The sequence below is a fragment of the Bubalus bubalis genome, chromosome 24, assembly GCF_019923935.1.
Source record: "Bubalus bubalis isolate 160015118507 breed Murrah chromosome 24, NDDB_SH_1, whole genome shotgun sequence".
In the NCBI taxonomy this organism is placed as follows: Eukaryota; Metazoa; Chordata; class Mammalia; order Artiodactyla; family Bovidae; genus Bubalus; species Bubalus bubalis.
Window position 1 is genome coordinate 606,033 of NC_059180.1, and position 20,349 is coordinate 626,381.

A 20,349-nucleotide genomic window follows, 5' to 3' on the forward strand; every position below is an offset into this window, starting at 1 on the left:
CGCCTCCGGTTTATGCGAAGGCCCAGGACCACCGAGTTGCTGGGCCATACGCACACATCACTGACTTAATCTGACAGATTAAATGTCTTTTACAAAGATTTTTAAAATTATATTACTCAGTATTAGCTGGAGGATGATGAAAAGGACATGAACCACGCCCTGCGGATGGGGAGTAAATTGGTACAGCCATCCTCAAGGTAATTTGATCATCTTTGGCAACATTTAATCAAATGCTTTGGCCCAGTAATTCCACGTAAAAGAACTTACCCTAATGAAATAATCATGGACAGAGATTTATATAAGGATGTGGATGACCTGACATAAAGGATGATACCACCTCTAACGCTAAAAAGTGGACAACACGGTAAGTGTCCAACGGCAGACTGTGAACCGGATGATGCTGGCAGCCACGGAACTCGCCCGCAATCCGCTGCTCCCTCCCTCGAGCGGGTGCTCACCACACAGCACAGAGTGGAAGGACGGGCCACAAACCAGGGTGTGCACAACACGACCCTCATCCATGAGAACCACTGTGCACAGATATGCACAGAAGAGAAAACCAGAAGGTAATATGTTCAGACAGTAGCATTTTAGGGGATAGAATTAAAAGAATTATTTTTCCTTTTTATTTTCCAGCAATTTCTACAGTAAAAGAAAAGAGATTTGGGGGAATTCCCTGGTGACCCACTGGTTAGCACTCTGCACTTTCGCTGCCGAGGGTCCAGGTTCAATCCCTGGTCAGAGAAAAAATCCCACAAGACACTCGGAGTAGCCAAAAAAAAAGAAGACATTTTAAGATATCAGCTCAAAAGTGTTCAGTGAAACAAGCAAATAGCCCACCAACAGAAGGCCGATAAGCCAGGTCAGACCAACAGGAGCAAACGGCGAAGCATTGGGTGGGCCGTGGTCACCCACGAGACAGGGCAGTGACAACAGGCTGAGGCCGCCCGGCTGCGCCGAAGAGAAGACCCAGGGACCTGGAAAAATAAACCCGCCTCAAGGCAAAAAAACCTTTTCAAAATCTGAAAGCATCACTCGTAGCCCCCGACGTCCCCTCTCACCTGGCACATCTAAGTCACGTCTGATGGGAGCCGGCAGACCCAGGGAGCTCCCTGGAACGGATCCACAGGAACCAGCGCCCAGAGCCCCAGCTCCTGCAGCCAGGACACGGCCGTGCTTCCACCCACCTGACCTGGACCATGCCAAGCCCCGCTAGGACGAACAGCCTCCAGCTTCTGCTCCCTGAACCCATTCCCCCGCTCCTGTGGCCTAAAGCCTGTAACCGAGCATCCCCACTGTGAGCCCACCTCGCCTCTTGCCAGCCAGGACCTCTGGGTGCCCTGGGGCTCAGGGACCCTCTAGCCTTGCAGGACCTGCAGTCCGCTGCCTCGACACGTCCCTACACGTGCTAAGGCCCCTCGCCCCTCTCGTGCCCGCTCCTACCTCATTACAATCGTGCCTCTCTAGACACACTCAGCTCCCTGCCCAGTGAACCCCAACTCTAGTTCCTGCTGCTGCCTGGCCAGAGACGCACCAGGACCAAGCTGATCGGTCTCCCATTACATTCGAAACACCCGCCCCCAGGGATGCCCAGCAAAGCCCGCTTCCTGACTGTGGCCAGGCACCCAGATGACCAGTTCATCCTCTCAACTCACAGGCTCTCAGTCCTCCAACCCACCCTCCCCTCCTCTCTGATTCCCGATGGCTCACTGAGCTTACAGAAGTTCCACACGGACTCTCTCTTCTCCCCTCTACAGTGGAGAACCTGAGCCTCTATAGGCTCTGACTCCAGGGGCCTCCGTGGCACTAAGCAATTCCCTCCCCCATGGGCTGACCTTCTCTCTTCTACAGAGTCAACGATGAGGTCTCACATCTGAAAACTCTGATTCCACACACTCCCCACCCTGTTTCTGCTGTTTTCTACAAGAAAACCCTCAGGAGCTGCCCAATGGCACCGCTGCTTTCTTCTCCCAGCCACTCCCTCATCGGGCGGCCACCTGGCTTGGCCAGAGGCTCTAACTGAGACCAGTAATGACACCCGTCTGCTAACAGCCTCTCCCGACCAAACTGGCCAGCCTCCTCTGAGCCCTCCCTTCATCGGGCCTCAACCTGGGCCTGTAAAGACTTGAAAACAGTTTCTAGCAGCTCAGGGCCGCATCTTTACAGTGCATCTGGGCCATGTTGTGCTTAGTCCCTCAGTTGTGTCTGACTCTGTAACCCCACGGACTGTAGCCAGGCGCCAGTCCCTCTGCCCATGGAATTCTCCAGGCAAGAACATTGGAGTGGGTTGCCTTTCCCTTCTCCAGGCGATCTTCCCCACCCAGGGATCGAAGCTAGGTCTCCCGCACTGCAGGCGGATTCTTACCAGCTGAGCCACCAGTGACTACTTACAGCGACTCTGGCCCCCCTGAAAAGCTCCTGCCTGAAAAAACTGAAGGCTACCAACATCTGAAGGCAGGACCTGTGTGTGGGGGGAGCGGGAGGGCAGGCGTCTCCTCCCTCAGAGGGAGCCCAGAGTCTGCTCACTGCAATTCTCCAGCTCCATGCCTTTCTTCAGGGTGCCGCCTCTGCACCCCCCACCCTCCCTTTAAAACACCCTCTCCCTGCACAAATCCAAGGCGAGTTCAGTTCGCAGGACTTCCGCCTGTGCAGTAGTTATCGTCGATTAAAATGGGGCCTCATCGATTAGGCCAAGTCCAGCACGGCTTTGTTCGTCCCTGACTGCATGCACCTGACCTCACAGCAGCATCTGCCACACACCTGCCCCTCTTCCCAACGGCCCTTTCCTCCCCGTTTCCCACCCCCGCCCCCACCCCCCCACACTCTCTGGCCTTCCTCCCACTTCTTCACCTCCCTGCCCGAGGATGCTCGAGGGCACCTGGCTCAGGCCTCCTTTCTTCTCTACTGACTCTCACTCCCCTCATCTCACCTAGCCCTGCGGCTTTAAATACCAGCCGGGGGCTGATGACGCCCACGCTTCTCACTGAGCCGCACTACCACGCTGCCAACCCTTGTGGACCACCGACACACACACTGTCTCACAGGAGACGTGTCAAATCCACACTGCCCATCACCCTCCACAAGTCTGATCTCCCTGGCAAGGTCTGTCCCCCCAAAAGCCATCCGGTAAAATGAAGATTTCAGCTCAAGCCAAAAACCCTGGTGTCACCCACAGATCCTCTTTCGCGAACACCCGGCCGTCCCACGGTGAACGCCGCTGACCCCATTCCCGAAGCACACCCAGAAGTGGACTGCGCCGCCCCTCCTCCCGGATCATTCAAAAGTCTCCGACCGTTCTCCGCCCCTGCCCCTCCAGGCCGTTTCCGACGCCGCCTTCGGCAGGGTGCGTGAAATACCTAGGCCGGGTTCGGCCCACCTCCGCTGGGACCCTCCCCGGGGCTTGCCTCCCCTCCTCGGCCCTGCGCCCCGCCCCACGTCTCCCCGCCGCGTCGCGCGCCGTCGCAAGCACCGTCACAAGCACCGGCGTCCCACCCGCCTCAGGCGATCTCCCTGGCTCCGGACTGTTTCTGACTAGAGCCGCGCGGACACGCGGGACTCACCCAGGGGGCCGAGGGGACCCCAGGCCGGCGCCCTGATCCCCGCGCCCTCGGCAGGCCGCCGAAAGGAAGACGGCCAGGTCCCCCGCGCATTCCCAACGGCCGCGCAGGCCCCGCGCCCACCCGGGGACCCCCCTCACCCCTCAGCGCGCCACACTCGCCTACCTGCGCGTGGCCGTCGACGCCGGCTTCCGGCAGACGCGACGCCCAGGTAACGCGGTCCCACCCCCGGGGCGACGCCGCCTATTGGTCGAGGGACGCCTCCGTCTCCCCTCTGGCCAATGGAGAGGGGCGGCCGCGTGGGATGGGGCGGGGCCGATGGCGTCACTGTTGGGCGCCAGGAGCCGCCGGTTGCCCGGCAACCCTCCGCGTTCCGGCTTCGCGGGTGGCGCCCGCCGGTTCCCCAGCTCAAAGCGGACAGCGCAGGTCGGTCCACGAGAATTAGTCTTAAGCTGTCACTTAGAGAGTGGGCGCAGGATTGCGAGGTTGTCCCCTACCCTCGCCCCGGGGCCTGGTCTCCTGGGGTCTGCCATGCCCGGGCTTTGGGAGGGGGCTGCAGTCACTTCCTGAACTTGGACGTCATCCTGACCGCCCCCCCCCGCCCCGGCCGTGTGTGAACTGGGGGTTTTGAAACTTGAGGGGAGCTTTGCTCGAGGGTGCTTGTTCGGGATGTGGTGTGTCACCGCGCCCGATGTGTCCATAGAGCAGAACGTGGGGCAGGGGAACACCCCGTCCTGTCGTCTCTGCTGAGACCACCTCCACTTCCCCGCTCACAGCGTTGCGCCTGCTCGCGAAGTTGCCGGTGCAGCGGTGTGTCTGCAGACACCTGTAAACCCAGGTTAGGTCCCTGGAGAGAGGATAAACGTGGACGCGGGCCCGACCGTCCGGGCGTCTGAGGCGGCGCCATGCCGATGAAACCACGAATTAAATTATTTTTCGGCTCTTAGAAATATTGAACTGTCTCGCCCACCGCTGGTTGGGAGGATTTATAAGCTGGGGACAGTGAGGTGGGGACAGCTGGACGGGGTTGTGCCATCAAGGGAGCTTCCTGGGATGGAAAATAGGGCAGCAAGCCAGGACTTTCTAGTTTCGCTCTCTACCGACAACTAACTTGTTTCTAATTGTATAAGACACCTTGCTTGCCTCTCATGCACATAAGGAGACTGGGCCACCGGTAAGCATGTTCAAATTTACCGACTCCAGGAAGAACCATTCTGTTTTCAAGCTACTTCAACTGGCTTCACGATCACTGAAAAATGAAGTTCTCATCCACATACATGCTTAAACAATATAGAGTATAAAATACAAATATGGTTATCATGTATTGTAACCCAACAGGACCCTATGGAGCCTTTCTGGAAGGGAAGAGACTCCACCCACTTACCCACTCCATGTCCTCCACGGGCTTCTTGTCTGTAGAAAAGCCTCAGCCTCCTAGGCCTGTCAGCGAGCAGGAACCTACAGGACCTTCCCAGTACAGGACTCCCCCATTCCATGTCCACTGCCTCCATTTTGTCTGTAGAGAAACTTTAAAAATGAATAATCTGAGAAGTCAGAAAATGCAGAAAGAAAAACATTCAAGCAAGATGAAATAATGGCCATTAAACACAGTCAAGGACCCTTAGTGCCCTCAAGAGCTCTAGGTGATGTTCTGAGCCATGTCCTTTTAGCTGTTCTGTAGCTGCTGAAAGCCCTGGAAGTTGAGGGAATCGAGCTGTGTGCTGCCCACAAGCACGCAGACCCCCGCTGGCCGGGGTACTGACGATGCTGAGTCCTGGTTATGTCACCGCCAACCAATCAGAAGACTGTCCACGAGCTGATCCCGCACCCCACAGCCCTCTCCCTCACTGTCTTTATCAACCTTTCCCGAAAGCCTTCAGGAATGCAGGTCTTTTGAGCACCAGCTGCCGGGACTCCTTGCTCGGCACCTGCAGCAATCACTGCATTTTCCTTCACTGCGACCCAGTGTCAGCAGATCGGCTTTACTGCCGCCCGAAGCAGTAGAGCTTGGTTTGGAAACAGGGAGAGGTGATTCCCAGAAAGCCTCCCACTGAAAATAGCTGAAAAAATGATTTAAAAAAACACATATATACAAAACAAGACATATATATATATATATAGATGACATGAGGCCAATAAAGGGGAAGAAGGGAAACCTAGAGAAGTAAGCCTTTCAGTTAGGACCGTTTTTCACTCAGTTCCGGAAGAAAACAGCTGGAAAGGCTGAGAACGTGAACAAAGATTTTGTCAGCTTTGCAGGCTTAGGGCTGCCAAGAGGAAGGGTTCTTGTAAGCGTCCCATCTTTGGGTTGAAATCCTGAAAGGCTACACTATAGGCATGAATATAAAGAGAGACCAGCTCTTTCAGGCAATGCATAAAATCCACCTGGAATTCATCTCAATTTCTGAAACTGCATTTAAGTGATTCAGGATTTATTGTTGGTGCCACTTGTGGGCTGAAAGAAGAAAAGGTCAAGTTTAGAAGACCATCAAGTCTCACACCCCAAATTGTAATTGCTCATATAGCATGACCGCTAGTCAACAGAAAATAGCTACATACACAGGAGATAAACAATGGGATAGAAAACCAAGAAAAATCAGGACCGTCAGTGTGCACTGGGCTGCTGACACACCCGCCCAAAAGAGCCTCGTGGATCTGAAAATGGACTGCTCCAGCCACTGCCGGACCAGGCTCACTCTGCCGGAAGCACAGCTAGCCAAAATGCTGAAGTCTGCAGGAAATCAGCCAAGTAAGGAGATGGAAGAACAAACCTTAGCTCTACCTCCGCGAAGGCAAAGGGCCCAGGGTTCTTACAGGATAAAGCAGCAGGGCGGCCTGAGGTCGGATGGGTGGGGAGTGCAGAGAGATGGGAAAAAGCTGGGATAATCTCGGTCCATGAAGGTGTTAACCTCACCACAGGCCTCTGCATGTTCAAAAGTGGAGGCACTTAGAGACTAAGGGTGAAGTTCTCAGCTCTGATGTCAAAGGTCGTGGAGAGGAGATTCGTGCTTGCCCCCTGGAGGCTCGGAAGTCCTGTCCACTCTTAACCAGCTCAGCTGGAACCCGGCCCAGCTGACTCCAAGCTCCTGGGGAACAACTCAGGTGAGCATCTCATCATCCAGGCCCCATGAGGCCTCGAGGAAGAGAAAGTCTTAAAACGACTTTGATTAATGGTGCAGGTGAAATGGATCTGGCCCAGGGTCCCACAGTCACGGGCTGACACGGTGCCCCCGTCAGGGGCTCAGCCTCAACTGCGTTTCTGCTGTGCCCACAGTGCATCCGGAGCTGCTCAGCCGGGCGTGTAATCCTCAGGTCTTCCGAGTTTCGTGACCCAAGTGCAGGACCATCTGTACTACAAACTGACCTCTTCCTTTGGGCCCCACTGAAAACCAGCGACTTCCAAGTCACCCTGTAAATGAGTGACGGCCATGTTAAACGTGGCCCAAGCCACCTCCCAGTGCAAAGGGACTGAGCGACGGCGGCAAAGCGGCCCCATCGTGGCCCCTCCGGTGGTGGGCTGTTTCTGCACAGCACATCAACACAATTCTGCAGCTGAAAACTGCACACATTTATGATCTCCCAGTATGTGCACGGTGGGCACATGGGTGTGACTTAGCCCCGTGCCCGGCCTCAGGGGCTCCCACAGGCTGGGCCGAGGCGGCGCCAGCGCTGGGGTCTCAAGGGAAGGCTCAAGGGGCACGGTCACTTCCGAGCTCGCCCACCTGGCCGCTGGGAGGGCTGAAGACCAACCGCCTGCACGCACCCCCACCACGGCCCCGGTCCCCTCATAGCCCCTCCCCGCTCCCCTTGCGCAGCACACCGCCGTGGCTGACTGCAGCCTTGCAGCGAAATAAAGCAGTAAGTCAGCACTTACCCTCAGACGTTCACACTCAACCAAGTGGGAAGGTCAGACTCGTCTCCCTCCCGCCGCCTTCGCGACACCCCTGTCTCAGGACAGCTGCAGGGCTGGGCCCACGTCCACAGTCCTCGCTGTGCAGCTTCAAACCTGGAAAACGGAGACCGCTTCAGAAACTCACTTCAGAACACACCTTCCAGATTAGGCCGTGGCATTGAGCAAACAATGAATGTGGAAGCCTGATCAAGAACAAACATGGATACCAAGGGGGAAGGGGTGGGCAAGGACTGGGAGATGGGGACTGACGTGCAGGCACCATCGACACGACGCATGACACCCGTGACTGATGGCAACCTCCTGGGCAGCGCGTGAAGTGCTACTGAGGGCGCCGTGGTAACCCACCTGGGAAGGAATCCAAAACAGAGGCTGTGTGTATACACACACTCGGCCAGGTGAGCGAGCTGACTCACTTTGCTGTACAGTAGAAACACAACACTGTAAAGCAGGTAAATCCAACAGAAATTAATTTTTAAAATACACTTAAAAAAACCCCAATCCCTCTGAACACGAATGACCTGCAAAGACTGACTTGGGGCTGGTGGACTGGTCTTGCACCTCCTGGCGCCTGACGTGGCTGCCTGCAGGAACGAAGGTCTAGTCGCCGGCTCCCTGGTCCTCAGAGAACCTCTGGTGACACCTTGTGGGCATGTCTGATACTGCAGCCTTGCACCAGCTTGGCCGCCAGGACTGGTCACTGGACACGGAGCACTGGGCAGGCAGCCTGGCCCTGCGTGCTGCTCGTAACGCAGAGGCAGGACAACAGCGGCAGGGAGGGTGTGGCTGCACGTGCTGAAGACCCCAGGTGGCGGGAGAACACACTCAGCTGCCCCAAGGCTCTCCCTTCCCCCACACGGGCCAGACCCTCTCGAGAGACACATGGACTTGCTGAGGCCAGCCTGACCCTCCTCCTGCAGCCAGGCGGTGGTGGGCCCAGCACCGGGCACCGAGGCCCAGGTAGAGCCTGCACACCTGGCGAGCCCTGTGCCTCGGGCACCTCTGAGGCTGAGCGCCAGCCTCGCCCCATCCCAGATGGCTGGCACTCACAGGTGAAGGAACCACGGCCAAGATCACAGCGTGCTCGAGGTCACTCCCAGCAGCTGAGGCAGTGAGCACAGCCTTCTCTCAAAGACACACGCAGACCTGCGACACTTAGAAAGGGGCACTCGGACCTCTCGACACCAGCGCTTCCTACAAAACTTAAAATGCTCCCGTGGCATCCCCATGCTTTGGGACGCGGTCACAGAACTCTCAACATCAGCGCTTCCTACAAAACTTAAAATTCACTTGTGGCTTCCCCATCCTGTGGGACACGGTCGTGTCCACAAGGAATTCTCAGAACTAACGCTCAGCTCTGCCCATCAAGGCAGACCGCTGACGACACCACGTTTTCATCACATTAGGAGAAAACTGAGCCCATGAAACAGCTGATGGGGGTGTAGGGAAACCGATGGGGAGGAAATTGGTGTGACTTCCTGGATGCCAACCTGGGACCTCTCACTGAACTCTAAAACACGCCCCTCCAGCACAGCAACGCTCCCTAAGGAGCAAAGCATGAGGGCAGCGACATGCCCAGGTCCTGGGGGACGTCGACCTCCATCAACGGCGACAGGGACTGCCCGGCGGCGACTGCCGTCCTGACCTTCGCCCTCTGCACCATTGCAACGTCTCTTCACACGGCGCCTTCAGGAAAACGCTAACTTCTCAGAAAGGTCTTAAATACACGTAAACATTCCATGTTTAAGCTGAGAAACACGAGTGCACTCGTGTGAGTTGATGATCACTGATAATGTGGCACATTTTTGTCCTTTAGTTCGGATGATCAGGAACAGTGCTGACGGAAACACGACGCAAGCCTCTACCTACTTCTAGAATTCCCAGTGGCCACAAGTAAAACACAAAACAGAAACAAGTAAAATTCATTTCAATACTTTATTTAGCCCATTATATCCAAAACACTATTTCAACCTGTAAATATTTGTAACGAGATTTTTTTCTTTTTTGGTATTGTCTTCAAAACCCAGCTCTACAGAGCCTCAGTTTGGACATTAACCTCTCCTGAGAAAGACGTGATCTGTGTATGGATGTCATAAAACTTGCAGCTGAGAAGATACACACTCAAGCTCCCGACATCAACCCTGCTTCCTCACACCAGCTGCTGCTGCTGCTCAGTCGCTTCAGTCATGTCCGACTCTGTGCGACCACATAGACGGCAGCCCACCAGGCTCCCCCGTCCCGCTAGTGACCGCCGAGTAGACCCGGACCCCAGGAAGCGCTCCATGCACGTGGCCCCAAGACCCACGGCATCAGGACTCGGGCAGGGCGGGGGCGGCGCTCCTCACAGGCACCCAGGCGATCCTGGCACATCTGGAGAGCCAGCAGCCTAGACCTGCCACTGCTAACCAGAGGAGGGCCACAAACAGCAGCATCACCCACCTGCGGACGGGCACCCAACACTGCCCTCCATCGTACCCTGAGGCTCTGAACCCAGCAAACAAAGGGTAACCGTGTGGTGTTTGTCTGGCACCCGGCTGCGTGCCCTGTGGGTTACAATGAGGACCCAACCGGACAGCATTTCTCTTCCTCCAGTTTCCTGGTGCCCGAGGTCCCAGGAGACGAGGACTCTCCTGGCATCACTTCAACGCCTGCAGTCAGAGGGTCACGGCTGTCCTCTCAGTGGATGGAGCAGGAGTGGTGAGCGGGGGCCACCTGGACAAGGACCCCAACAGGGGAGGCGGTCCCCCTCCACCTGGGCTCGGATGGCCAACCACAGGAGCCACATGGGGAAAACGTCGTGTGACCCGCTGTGGGTGGTTTGAGTGACGGAAGCCCCTTGACTGACACCCAGGCCAGAGCTGCTCGCATGGGAAGCAGGGGCCTGCTAGAGCATAAAGTGCAGGTAACACACGAGAACAGGCCAGTCTGGGCACGATCAGTCACGCCATCACTTTACTTTGAACCTGAAAGAGAAGAAAACAGCTCGTTTTTAAATTTGTCTGGATTAACTGGAAGTGGGTGGTCACGTACAAAACATCCACCACCCACAGGGCTTCAGACCCCAGCGGTGAAGTGTCTCTCGGGGTCACCCGGGACTGAGGAGCCTGCAGGCTGGCGCACACCCCCTCCCCCGTCTGGCCGTGACAGGGCGCAGAGCCCCAACGGCCAGGCAGAAGCCACGCCGTGAGCGCTCAGTGGCCGTCCACCCGACCTGTCCCGGGCCGTACCTGAAGTGCCGGGCCAGCCAGCCGCCCAGCCCCTCGCGGGAAGCCCCCGACGGCCTGGGTTCCAAGCACCTGTGGGGAAGGCTCAGGTCAGCGTTCTGCCAACTCCTCACCTCTAGCACGGAGGCCACATGCGCAGGGATGAGAGGACCCTCCGCCTGGTTCAGGCAGACGCCACAAGAAACGGTCACAGGAAGCGGCAGGGGACTCTCACTCCTCCTGCAACAGGTGGGGCGGATGGTCCACGTTCCCGAGGGGGCTCTCCTGGCTGCCAGCCAGCGGAGGGGCTGGGCTGCCATCAGGAGGCGGCCGGAGTGTGGCAAACCCAGGCCCATGGGGAGGGCGGGTGGCTGGCAGTGTGTGAAGCCGAGCTCATAGTGCGGGGAGGGGGTCACTGTCTGGCCGCATAGACTGCTGGGCTGCCAAGGGGACACTTGGCGACCACTGCACAGAGAGAATGCCACGGGAGGCAGAGATCAGGGTGATGTGTCCGCAGGCCGGGGGCCCCAGGGAGACGGGGACCACCCTCCACGAAGGGGGCGCCCGGGCAGACCCTCCCCGCGGCCCCAAAAAGGAGCCCGTACCCGCCCCCCGCAGCGTGAGCACAGCTTCTAGCTTCAGAACTAGGGTCCCAGCAGACGACTAGAATCCAGCTTCAATTCTGAGTCCACTTTTAATTTATATCATATTCACCCAAACCCCACAGTGAATATTCCAGCCCCACGGCCGAGCATGGGACTCAATTCCAGGTCCAGGTGGTCCCAACGAGTAGGGTGAGTGAGGCTGTCCTCACCCGGCTAAGCTGCCGGGGTGGCCCCTGCGGGCGCAGCCGTGGTCCAGAGGGTGTCTGTGCTGGAGGCAGAAGCTGCCGCGGCACTCCTCACACACCACCCGCAGCATCTCTCTCCTCCTGCAGCCCTCCCTGGAGCAGCGGAACGTAAACACCTGCGGAAGCACAAGTCACTTCAGTGTCCCAACCAAGCGATCACTCAGCAAACCCCGAATAAGACCCTCAACCCTCAAACCAGAAGCAGTTCTTAGCTCAACAGTATGCAGGCGCCAGGCTTTCACTGAGATTTATCAGGTAAACAATACTAACTAAGCATGCAGGAAATTTTAACAGACGACAAATACAAAGCCAGCCTTCATGTTGGGGACTCGTGGGATGCCTGGGGTGCTCCCAGTGAGAAATGAGATGGGGTGGGGCAGACGGGTCACGGGGAGAGGCCACGCAGCGCGAGGGGAGCCAGCAGGGCCCCGAGGCCAGCAGGGGCTGTGCTCCATCGGGGGCCTCTGGGTGACGTGAGCTGCCAGGCACTCCCAACTGTGCAGGTGCAACGGAGGAGGCAGGGCCAGCAGCCAGGGGCGGCCCCCCGCCGAGGCAAGCAGTGGCTGAGCGCAGGGGGCAGCAAGGATCGGCCGGCGGGGACCGAGCAGGGGCCGTGGATGTGGGGGCCGGGGGGGCACGGGGCAGAGGGGAGGCCCGATCAGAGGGCCTGGGGCGGAGGCTCAGGGCAGGCTTTGCCTTCTCCTGTTCCAGGCTGTCATAATCCATTTTGTCCTGCACTGAGCGCAGGAAGCAGGGAGCAGCTGGAGCACATGGAGATGAACACGGACCAGAAACCAGAACCCGCGGCTCCAGTTGGCCGAGGACCGGAGACCAGAACCCACGGCTGCAGACGGCCGAGGACTGGAGACCAGAACCCGCGGCTGGAGACAGCCGAGGACCGGAGACCAGAACCCGCGGCTGGAGACGGCCGAGGTCAGAAACCAGAACCCACGGCTGCAGACGGTGACTCAGCCTCATAGGAGCGGGGCCTGGAGTCGCGCTGGAGGCCGAGAGCGGGGGCCGCGTGGCCCGCATCCCAGAGGACCACCTGGGTTGGCCCGGGGAGCACGCAGGGCGGGGAGGTGCAGGAGGCCCGAGAGCCTCCCCTCTGAGGGCGGGACAGGCTGCCATGCGCTGTCTGCTGAGGGCCGCGGCCAGCCCGGGGCTCCTCAGACATGGAGGTGATCACGGGTGGCGGCTACTCCGCCTGAAGTTCTACAGTGACCGCCAAGAGATGTTCTGAAAAGGGGTTAACGCAGAACTGCAGAAGATGAGCGGGAACAGCCCGACCTTAGGGAAAGCTCACGGACACGAGGACGCACTCAGCAGGCGTAAGCCCGCGAGCCGGTGAGGAGGCCCGGGGGGCGTGAACCCTGTGAGCCGCTGTGGAGGCCTGGGGGGGCGGGAACCCCGCAAGCCGGTGAGGAGCCAGTGAGGAGGCCTGGGGGGGGTGAACCCTGCGAGCCGGTGAGGAGGCCTGGGGGGGCGGGAACCCCGCGAGCCGGTGAGGAGGCCTGGGGGGCGTGAACCCGCGAGCCGGTGAGGAGGCCTGGGGGGCGGGTGGCCAGGGGGCGGCTGTGCCTGCGGGAGACCCCCGCCCCACAGCACAGCTGCCCTGACCGCCGTGAGCCTGAGACCGACCAGGACCCAGGACCGAGCACCCACACGGGGGACACAGAGAAGGGAACTTAGGGGAGAACAGGCCAGCCCAGCAGGGCCAGCAAGGAGGAGTGCGGTCCAGAGTGGGTGCGGGCCCAGGGCTCCCAGCCTGTGAGGCTCAGCCAGCGTGAGGCTGCCACACGGGACAAGGAGAGCAGTCACTCACGGGCGCCCCCGAGCAGCAGCAGAAGCGGGAAAACCGCCAGCGCCCACGAGCGCCAGGAGCGCCGCTGGAGCAAGGGTGCCAGGGCCCCGCAGCCGCCCCGCGGGACAGGCGCCCGCGGCACACAGGCTGGGCTCAGCCCGCGGGGAAGGCAGGCGGCCCCATGCCTGCTACGGACGGACAGACGCACGCTGGGGTCTGCACGTCATCAGTACATGCTACGCTGTCTCCTGGGGAGCTCAGGAAAAAAGTGCACAAGGGCAGGGATTCCTAGAAACCATGCTAACTTTCCACCTTTGGAGACACAGTAAGATTCCTGTAACGAGAGCAAATCCTAACGTAGACCCTGATATTGAGGAAATACGCTTGTAGAATTGTGAAAACGCACGCCGCTCACAATCCAGGAAAAACAACAATTGTTCAGTCGCTCAGTCGTGTCCAACTCAGTCGTGTCCAACTCAGTCGTGTCCAACTCCTTGCGACCCATGGACCACAGCACGCCAGGCCTCCTTGTCCTTCAACAATCGTTAGGGTTTAATGTCTCCCCCGAGGAGGAAGCGGCACCCGCGGCCCTGCCTCACCTTTGCCGTCTCCTGCCCAGGGGGACGCCGACAGTCTCCATCCATGTGCGCACCGACCACCACATCGGGGATCTCCCCCCGTTTCACTGGGACGGGGCTGTTACAGAGTGGGCACACCGGGACCCGGACATCCTAAAATAACAAACATAAGATGACAGGGCTGACCAGAGAACCAAAACTCACGCACACGACAGAAAGGACCGCAGCACCATCACACGGGGTCGGCACAGACGCCGGCCTCGCCCGCACAGGAGGACCCCAGGGGAGCCAACGCACAGCGGACTACCACCCGCCCGCAGCAACAACCCGAGGAGAGCCGGCGAGGCCACCCAGGAGGGAAGCGGGCGGGCAGTCTGGATGGCCAGTCTTGGGATGGCAGGGCCATCTGTCCAGCACCAGGAGTGAGCGGAGAAGCTGCCCAAATGCCTCCAAGGCGGGCGGGGCTGCCGGGAGCAAACGCCGGCAGCGAGGAGCCCCGGCCACGCCTGCCAGCGGCCCTCCTGATGCTCACGGGGCTTCCGCCCTGCCCACACGGGCAGACGTGGTCAGCCGCCACGCCCAGGACGGGGCTCCGGAGGGCGCAGCAGGGCACCAGTGGAGCGCCTGGCACCGTTAGCACCCCTCAGGGCCGGGCTGAGCTGGCTTCACGCAGGCGCGCTGAGGTGACGCTGACGCGGGCGGGTGACAGGTAACCCCCGAGCGCCTGGGAGCTGAGCTGGAAGGCCACCCGGGGGCGCTCCCGCAGCTGGCCCGTGGGCGAGTTAAGAAAGCAAGCAACACTGAGTCATCTCTAGGCAAACTCACCCTATCCAGGGCAACGGGAAGGTCAAGTCAACAAAACCACAGTTCTGCCTGGTCCTTGGTGCTGGGCGAACATGAGTCACCCTCCCCCGCCCCCATGAATCAGTGAGGGCCCAGACCACAGCTGACACCGGTCAAAGCCTGAAATGCCACCATCCGCACCTCTGAACTGCCACCGTGGGGAACCAGTAGAGTGCTGGCTAAAGACCTCAGAAAACCGCTCTCGGAAGCACCCAAAACAAGTGAGTTCAGGCTGGGACCCCCTGAAACGTCAACAACCCAGGTCTCACACCTCTGGGCTTAGGCAGGTCTGCTTCCCTCAGTCACAGTCCAGTTTCCACCAGGTCCCGTCTGAATCACCGAGGCAGGAGGCCAAGGCTGCAAAGTGACCCCGAAAGAGAGTGTGCACAGTTCCCCCCAAATGGATCCCTCGTCAAGCCCTGCACTGGGAAGGGCCCAGGAAAACAGAGCAGTTTTCCACTGGTGTGTTAAGGAACTAAATGTTCTAACATGTTAAGTAAGCTTTGAAGGTCTGGCTACAACGACTGATTCCAGGAACCCCCGAGAATAATCTGTGGTTTTCGAGCTGCGTGGCCCGAGCTTCCTGGGACGGTGGACGCTCCTCCCTGCCCCGTCCGCACACGGTCACCGAGGGCCGGAAACGAGGCTGGTGTGACTGAGCAACGGGCCTTCACGGCTCCTTTCACTCCAGCTGAGCTTCCGCTACGTGTGGCTCGCGTCCACTACCTCGGGCAGCGCGGCTTTGGAGAGGGAGGATCAGAATCTTCAGAAAGAAGTATGATTGATTACCTTGGTGAATGCAAGGGGACACTTATGTGCAGCATAGGTAAAATGATCTTTACAGAAATCTTGTTTACACGCATCACATTTTAACGGAAGGAAATCTAAAAAAAAAAAAAAAAAAAACCAGTAAAGTGCCTTAAAGACTAGAAAGAATCATACGTCGTTATTAAACAAGTATTTACCTTCCCTGAGTTCATATAGCGCCTACCAAACACCCTCGAGGTGTTACAAGAGAACAAAATAATCGGGACCCGTGACCTTCACAATGCCAGCAACACTGCGGAAACGGTGCAGCTGCCCTTTCCAAAGAGATCCCAGCTCAGGTGGTACCTGAATGTTTAAGCAGCGCTCTTCCGTCTACCCAGCGCTGGCAGCCAGCCTCCTACCTGGCTCTACAGAACCTCAACCTCAGGCCAGCATCTCATCACTGAAGAGCCACAAAGGCCAAGACCCAAAGAACATCAGCTAACAAGACAATGACCAGTTCTCCCGGCACACAGATGACAAAACGCCCATCTCTGTTGAGGTTCTCTTAGAAGTGCTCACCTAGCTGCTTGCATGTTTTTTCTGAACAGTGCTTCCCCAAATCAGGGAACTCCATTGTGAGAACGTGTCCAAAACACAGACGGCAGAGTGAAACGTGACCTGAGAGAATTAGAAAAACTTAGGAGAAGAGCAACGACGGCCTGAATTTCAGTCACCAGGATTTATATCGTACCGCTGATCAAAGCAAACACACATTGTAGACGCCCAAGTCAGCTGGGCTCCCACAGGGGACTAAAGCCTCACAACTCTTGTCTTGTAGCAAAAAGAAAATAGGCGTCTTCGGATAAGTACCAGCTCCTTCAGAATTAACCCCGTTAAAAGACAGGGTGTTTTTCAGTCCTTCTAATTTCTAGTTTATGAAGCTCAACCCGAATTTAGGTTTTCATTAATCCATATTTTGATTCATATTGATAAGCACATCTCATATTCAATTTGCACAGTCGCCAAAGAAAGTTACAGCCTTGGTGAACTTTAAATCCCAATTTCATCTACTGAATATACTTGTTGACATAAACTAAACTCCGTTACCAGGTGCTAAATCACACTAATTAACTGCACTAACCCGGAGAGATTCGACTCAGTCCCCTCTTGCTCTCTTTAACTCCCTGATGCATTGAGTCTTACTTAGAATTTACTCCTTAATGACCATCAACCTGGAGTTGACCGGGGGAAGGGCAAGAAGTTAACTCACCAGTGGTAAACAGGTATAGAAACGGTGAGGCCACTGCACTTGAGAGAAAACTGAAGTCAGTCCCCGGGACGCCTCACAGGCTCCCCTCCCATCAGGCACCCACTCTCGAACTCTGGTCCCTCCCAGAGTCCACGTCCCCAGGGCCTTCTCCGGGCTCGCCCGTCAGCTCTCTCCGCTCCTGGGGGTGTCCGCGGTGCCTGGGACACTCTGGCCACGGCTCACGCCCGCTCCTGCCCTCAGGCCTCGGGTTAGAGCGTCACTAACACCCGCCTCACCCCGCCCGCCCCTCATTTCCTCTTCTGGAGTTCCTTCCCCAGGACCCGCTCGCTCGGCTTCCCCCTGCAGCTTCGCACGCGCCTCTCGGCTCCAGGGGTCAGCGACACCGAGCGGGTGTGCGGGAACCTCTCCATCGAGGACCGACCAGAGACCCACCTCAGTCCCGCCGTGGTCGCGCTGTTGGCGCTGCGTCCGTGGAGCAAGAGCCCCGGTGTGCTGGGACACGGGCGCCCTGCCGTCCGAGGTCTGCGGCCGGACCCCCGACCGGCCCCTGCAAGAGGCCCAGGCAGCCGCCGAGGGGAGTGGAAGGCGGCAGAGGCCGAGAGCTTGAGGCCCCCGTCCGCCGTCGGCCGCGGCGAACGAGGCCAAGGGACGCGGAGACCAGAACCCGAGCGACGACCGCGGCCCGCCCGAACCCACCAAGGAGGGGCATCGCAGCGCCCGGCCTTCGGGCCATTTATCCGCAGCCGCCCGGCCCGAGCGCTCCCGCCGTCCGGGCGTTCCCGGCGCGCCCCCGATACGTCACGCCTGCCGGGCCAATCGCGCCCTGCCGCGGCGAGGCGTTCCCGGCGCGCGCCGACACGTCACCGCGGGCCGACCAATCGCGCCCTCTGCTGCCCTGCCCACACCTCGCCTCTTCTCGAACGGTCGCGCGGCTTCTCGGAGCTGCCGAGTCACGGCCAGGCGCGTCCGCAGGGGCGCACTGGGCGCGGCGGGGTGTTTCCTCGCGCGGGGCGCCCGAGCCGCAGAGTTGTCCGTACGGGCGGCGGGGAGAGCAGCCAGGCGCTGATTTTGGAGTCAGAGGTGAACTTGAGCAAGAGGGCAAGTTCACAGACGGGGAGACCACAGGGTGGACTGCCCGCGCGTTTCTCCGTGTGCGCCGTCTCCCCAGCCTTGCTCTGGGCCACTGGAGAGCCTGCACCTGTCGCCGTGGCGCCCCGTCACCCCACTCCTGTCGCCCACTTGTTTTCCCTCCGTGACCGCTCCGGCCACTCAGGCGCGGAATCGGTGGCAACCCCACGTTAAGGTCCCACGCGCAGACCCCGCTTGGTTTTTTGTCGTGTCTCTTTTCCTCTCTGCTCCAGGAGCTCATCTGCTGTTACACTGTCAGTCTCGTCCTGTCCCCAACGGGTTTTATTAAAAGTCACAGACTCTCGTTAGTATAACGTGACTCTCAGGACTGGCAGGTCCCGTTTCCTTGGTGGTGACCACAGGATGGTGCCGCGCTCATCACCAGCGCAGGATCGCACCCCATCCTACCCCGGGAGATGTTCATTTTGACTACCCAGCCCTCACGTTTGCCAAGTTTATCCACTTTTTCATTTGTGAACAATTTCCCTTGTCCATTTAGTTTTTAAGGAAGAATCAGAATTCACCTCCACTTCAGGGAAGGTCTGAAGAAGACGTGAGTGGACACCTGCGGGTGTAACAGGTGAGCGTCTGGCCCACCTCAGCCCTTCCTGGCCCTGATCTGGCCAAGACCACACCACACTATCCTGAAAACAAGGCCATCAAGTCAGGTTTCAGATACAGCTGTTTGGTCATTAACTGAACACCTGCATTGCTAAAAAGAGATGCTGGGCTTCCCTGGTGGCTCAGTGGGGAAGAATCCACCTGCCGATGGAGGAGACACGGGTTCCATCCCTGGTCCGGGAAGATCTGACATGCGTGGAGCCGCTAAGCCCGTGCGCCACAACGATTGAGCCTGGCTCTACTGAGCCCATGTGCCACAGCGACGAGCCCACACGCCCTAGAGCCTGCGCTCCACAACAAGAGAAGCCGCTGCGATGGGAGGCCCGCACTCCACAGTGGAGAGCAGCCCCGGTCACTGCAGCTGGAGCAGGCCAGGCACTGCAATGAAGACCCAGTGCAGCCAAAACTAAAGTTGTGTTGTTTTTTTTTAAATACAGATGCCACCAAGTGTAGGTTAGGTGACCACTGTATACCTGAGTTAGTTACACATCACAATCAAGGGCTTCCTGTGGTGTCCTCTGAGAACTGCTCTGCAGTCCGCTGGGGACAAAGGGCCTTGAGTGCTATGACAACAGCGGATGGGAGGGGAGGCAGACCTCAGAGCCCGAGTTAGCGGCCCTCCAGAAGTTCAAGTGCATGTCTAGACACATGCTGTCTATCAAGGGAGCAGCATCCTTTGCCACCAGCTCTCTGTTGTGGCCCCTGTTTTACCTGCAGAGACAGGTGCAGAGCTGACAAGGGACAGACCCAGGAAGAGCCAGGATTCAGACTCACCTCGGAGTCAACATTCCTGACCCCCTTGTGCTGCCGACACCGGCTGGGGGTGAGGATGGAGGGGCGGCTGGGAGCCGGGTCATGAGGACCCCAAGGGCCATGAAAAGATTTCAGACTTTTATTTTGAGTACAGAGAGGTAGTGCTGAAAACTTTTAAACAAGACCTTGAGGGGTGGGCAGGGAACACTTATAAAATATATACTTTATGCAACTGAATGAAAAATAATTTCAACTTTCTTGATTTTCTAAAATTGAATTCCACTTTTCTTTGGAGCCCCAGACGCCTGCCCCAGGCAGACACGTGTCCTTTCCCATCACTGAGTGTCCAGTCTGTTGAGATCCAGTTCCTCTCGTGGCCTCCGTCATTTCAAGGCTTCTTCCTGTAACCCCTCGTTCTTGTCTCCTTCAGTGGCACCGGGGTTCGGGGAAGCGTGGCTGACCCCATGGCAGTGCAGGGTGGGGAAGCCTGGCCACAGCCTCTGGTCACGTGCGAGCGCCCCCTGCTGGCATCAGGACTTCCGTCATGACCTCTGATCAGGAGTTCACGTCAGCCTGTCCTGACTCCAGGTTTCGAGTTCAGTGACCCTCTCTGCCCTCCACACTGAGGTGTGTGGGGCTGGGGAGCGCCTGTAGCTTATGTGTGGGGTAGGGGGGCCATGGCTCTAGGGCACCAGTTGAGGCCCTGCCCTGCCTGGCCACACCCCAGGCGTCGTGCACCGCGCTCTCCCTGCGCCAGCGCAGAGGTCGGGTGGGAGAGCAGGCGTGGAGCCCGCTTGCCTTCAGGTTATCCCCCTCCTCGCCAGCCGTGTACCGTCTGAGGGCTGCAGTTTGTGCAGGGGGTTGGTTCTCAGGGATCCAGGCAGCAGCACAGGCTCCGTGTCCTCCATGTTGAAGCTCCAAGGGACTTCTCAGGTGGTCCAGTGGTTGGGAACCCACCTGCCAATGCAGGGACGTGGGATTCGATCCCTGGTCCGGGAGGATCCCACATGCCGCAGGGCAACCAAGTCTGTGTGCCGTGGCTACTGAGCCCGTGGGCCCGGAGCCTGTGCCCCACAGCAAGA

General features: G+C 58.4%; 2 protein-coding genes across 11 annotated transcripts in view; both read right to left on the reverse strand.

Moving 5' to 3' along the window:
* C24H7orf50 (chromosome 24 C7orf50 homolog) overlaps positions 1 to 6,593 on the reverse strand; it is a 69,706-nt gene extending 63,113 nt beyond the window's left edge. For 2 of the 8 annotated variants that reach the window (XM_044936105.2, XM_044936111.2), the window contains exon 1: positions 3,561 to 3,716. In XM_044936105.2, coding sequence (XP_044792040.2) covers positions 3,561 to 3,650 — 90 coding nt within the window. In that variant the 5' untranslated portion in view covers positions 3,651 to 3,716. The other 6 variants (XM_044936107.2, XM_044936108.2, XM_025275047.3 and 3 more) reach the window with 6 other exon arrangements.
* A 2,790-nt stretch (positions 6,594 to 9,383) lies between these two features.
* Positions 9,384 to 17,334, reverse strand: ZFAND2A (zinc finger AN1-type containing 2A). Of its 3 annotated transcripts, none has more exons than XM_025275062.3 (7): positions 17,198 to 17,334; positions 16,075 to 16,173; positions 15,535 to 15,629; positions 13,924 to 14,055; positions 11,485 to 11,636; positions 10,695 to 10,763; positions 9,384 to 10,430 (listed from the first exon to the last, which is right to left on the reverse strand). In XM_025275062.3, the coding sequence occupies exons 2-7, from the start codon at positions 16,127 to 16,129 to the stop codon at positions 10,415 to 10,417; spliced, it is 519 nt and encodes a 172-aa protein (XP_025130847.3). In that variant the 5' UTR covers positions 16,130 to 16,173; positions 17,198 to 17,334; the 3' UTR covers positions 9,384 to 10,414. The 3 variants fall into 3 exon arrangements, with proteins under 3 accessions (XP_025130847.3, XP_025130839.1, XP_044792047.1); XM_025275054.3 differs by lacking the exon at positions 10,695 to 10,763 and adding an exon at positions 10,805 to 10,910; XM_044936112.2 differs by lacking the exon at positions 10,695 to 10,763.
* Positions 17,335 to 20,349: the final 3,015 nt, after the last annotated feature.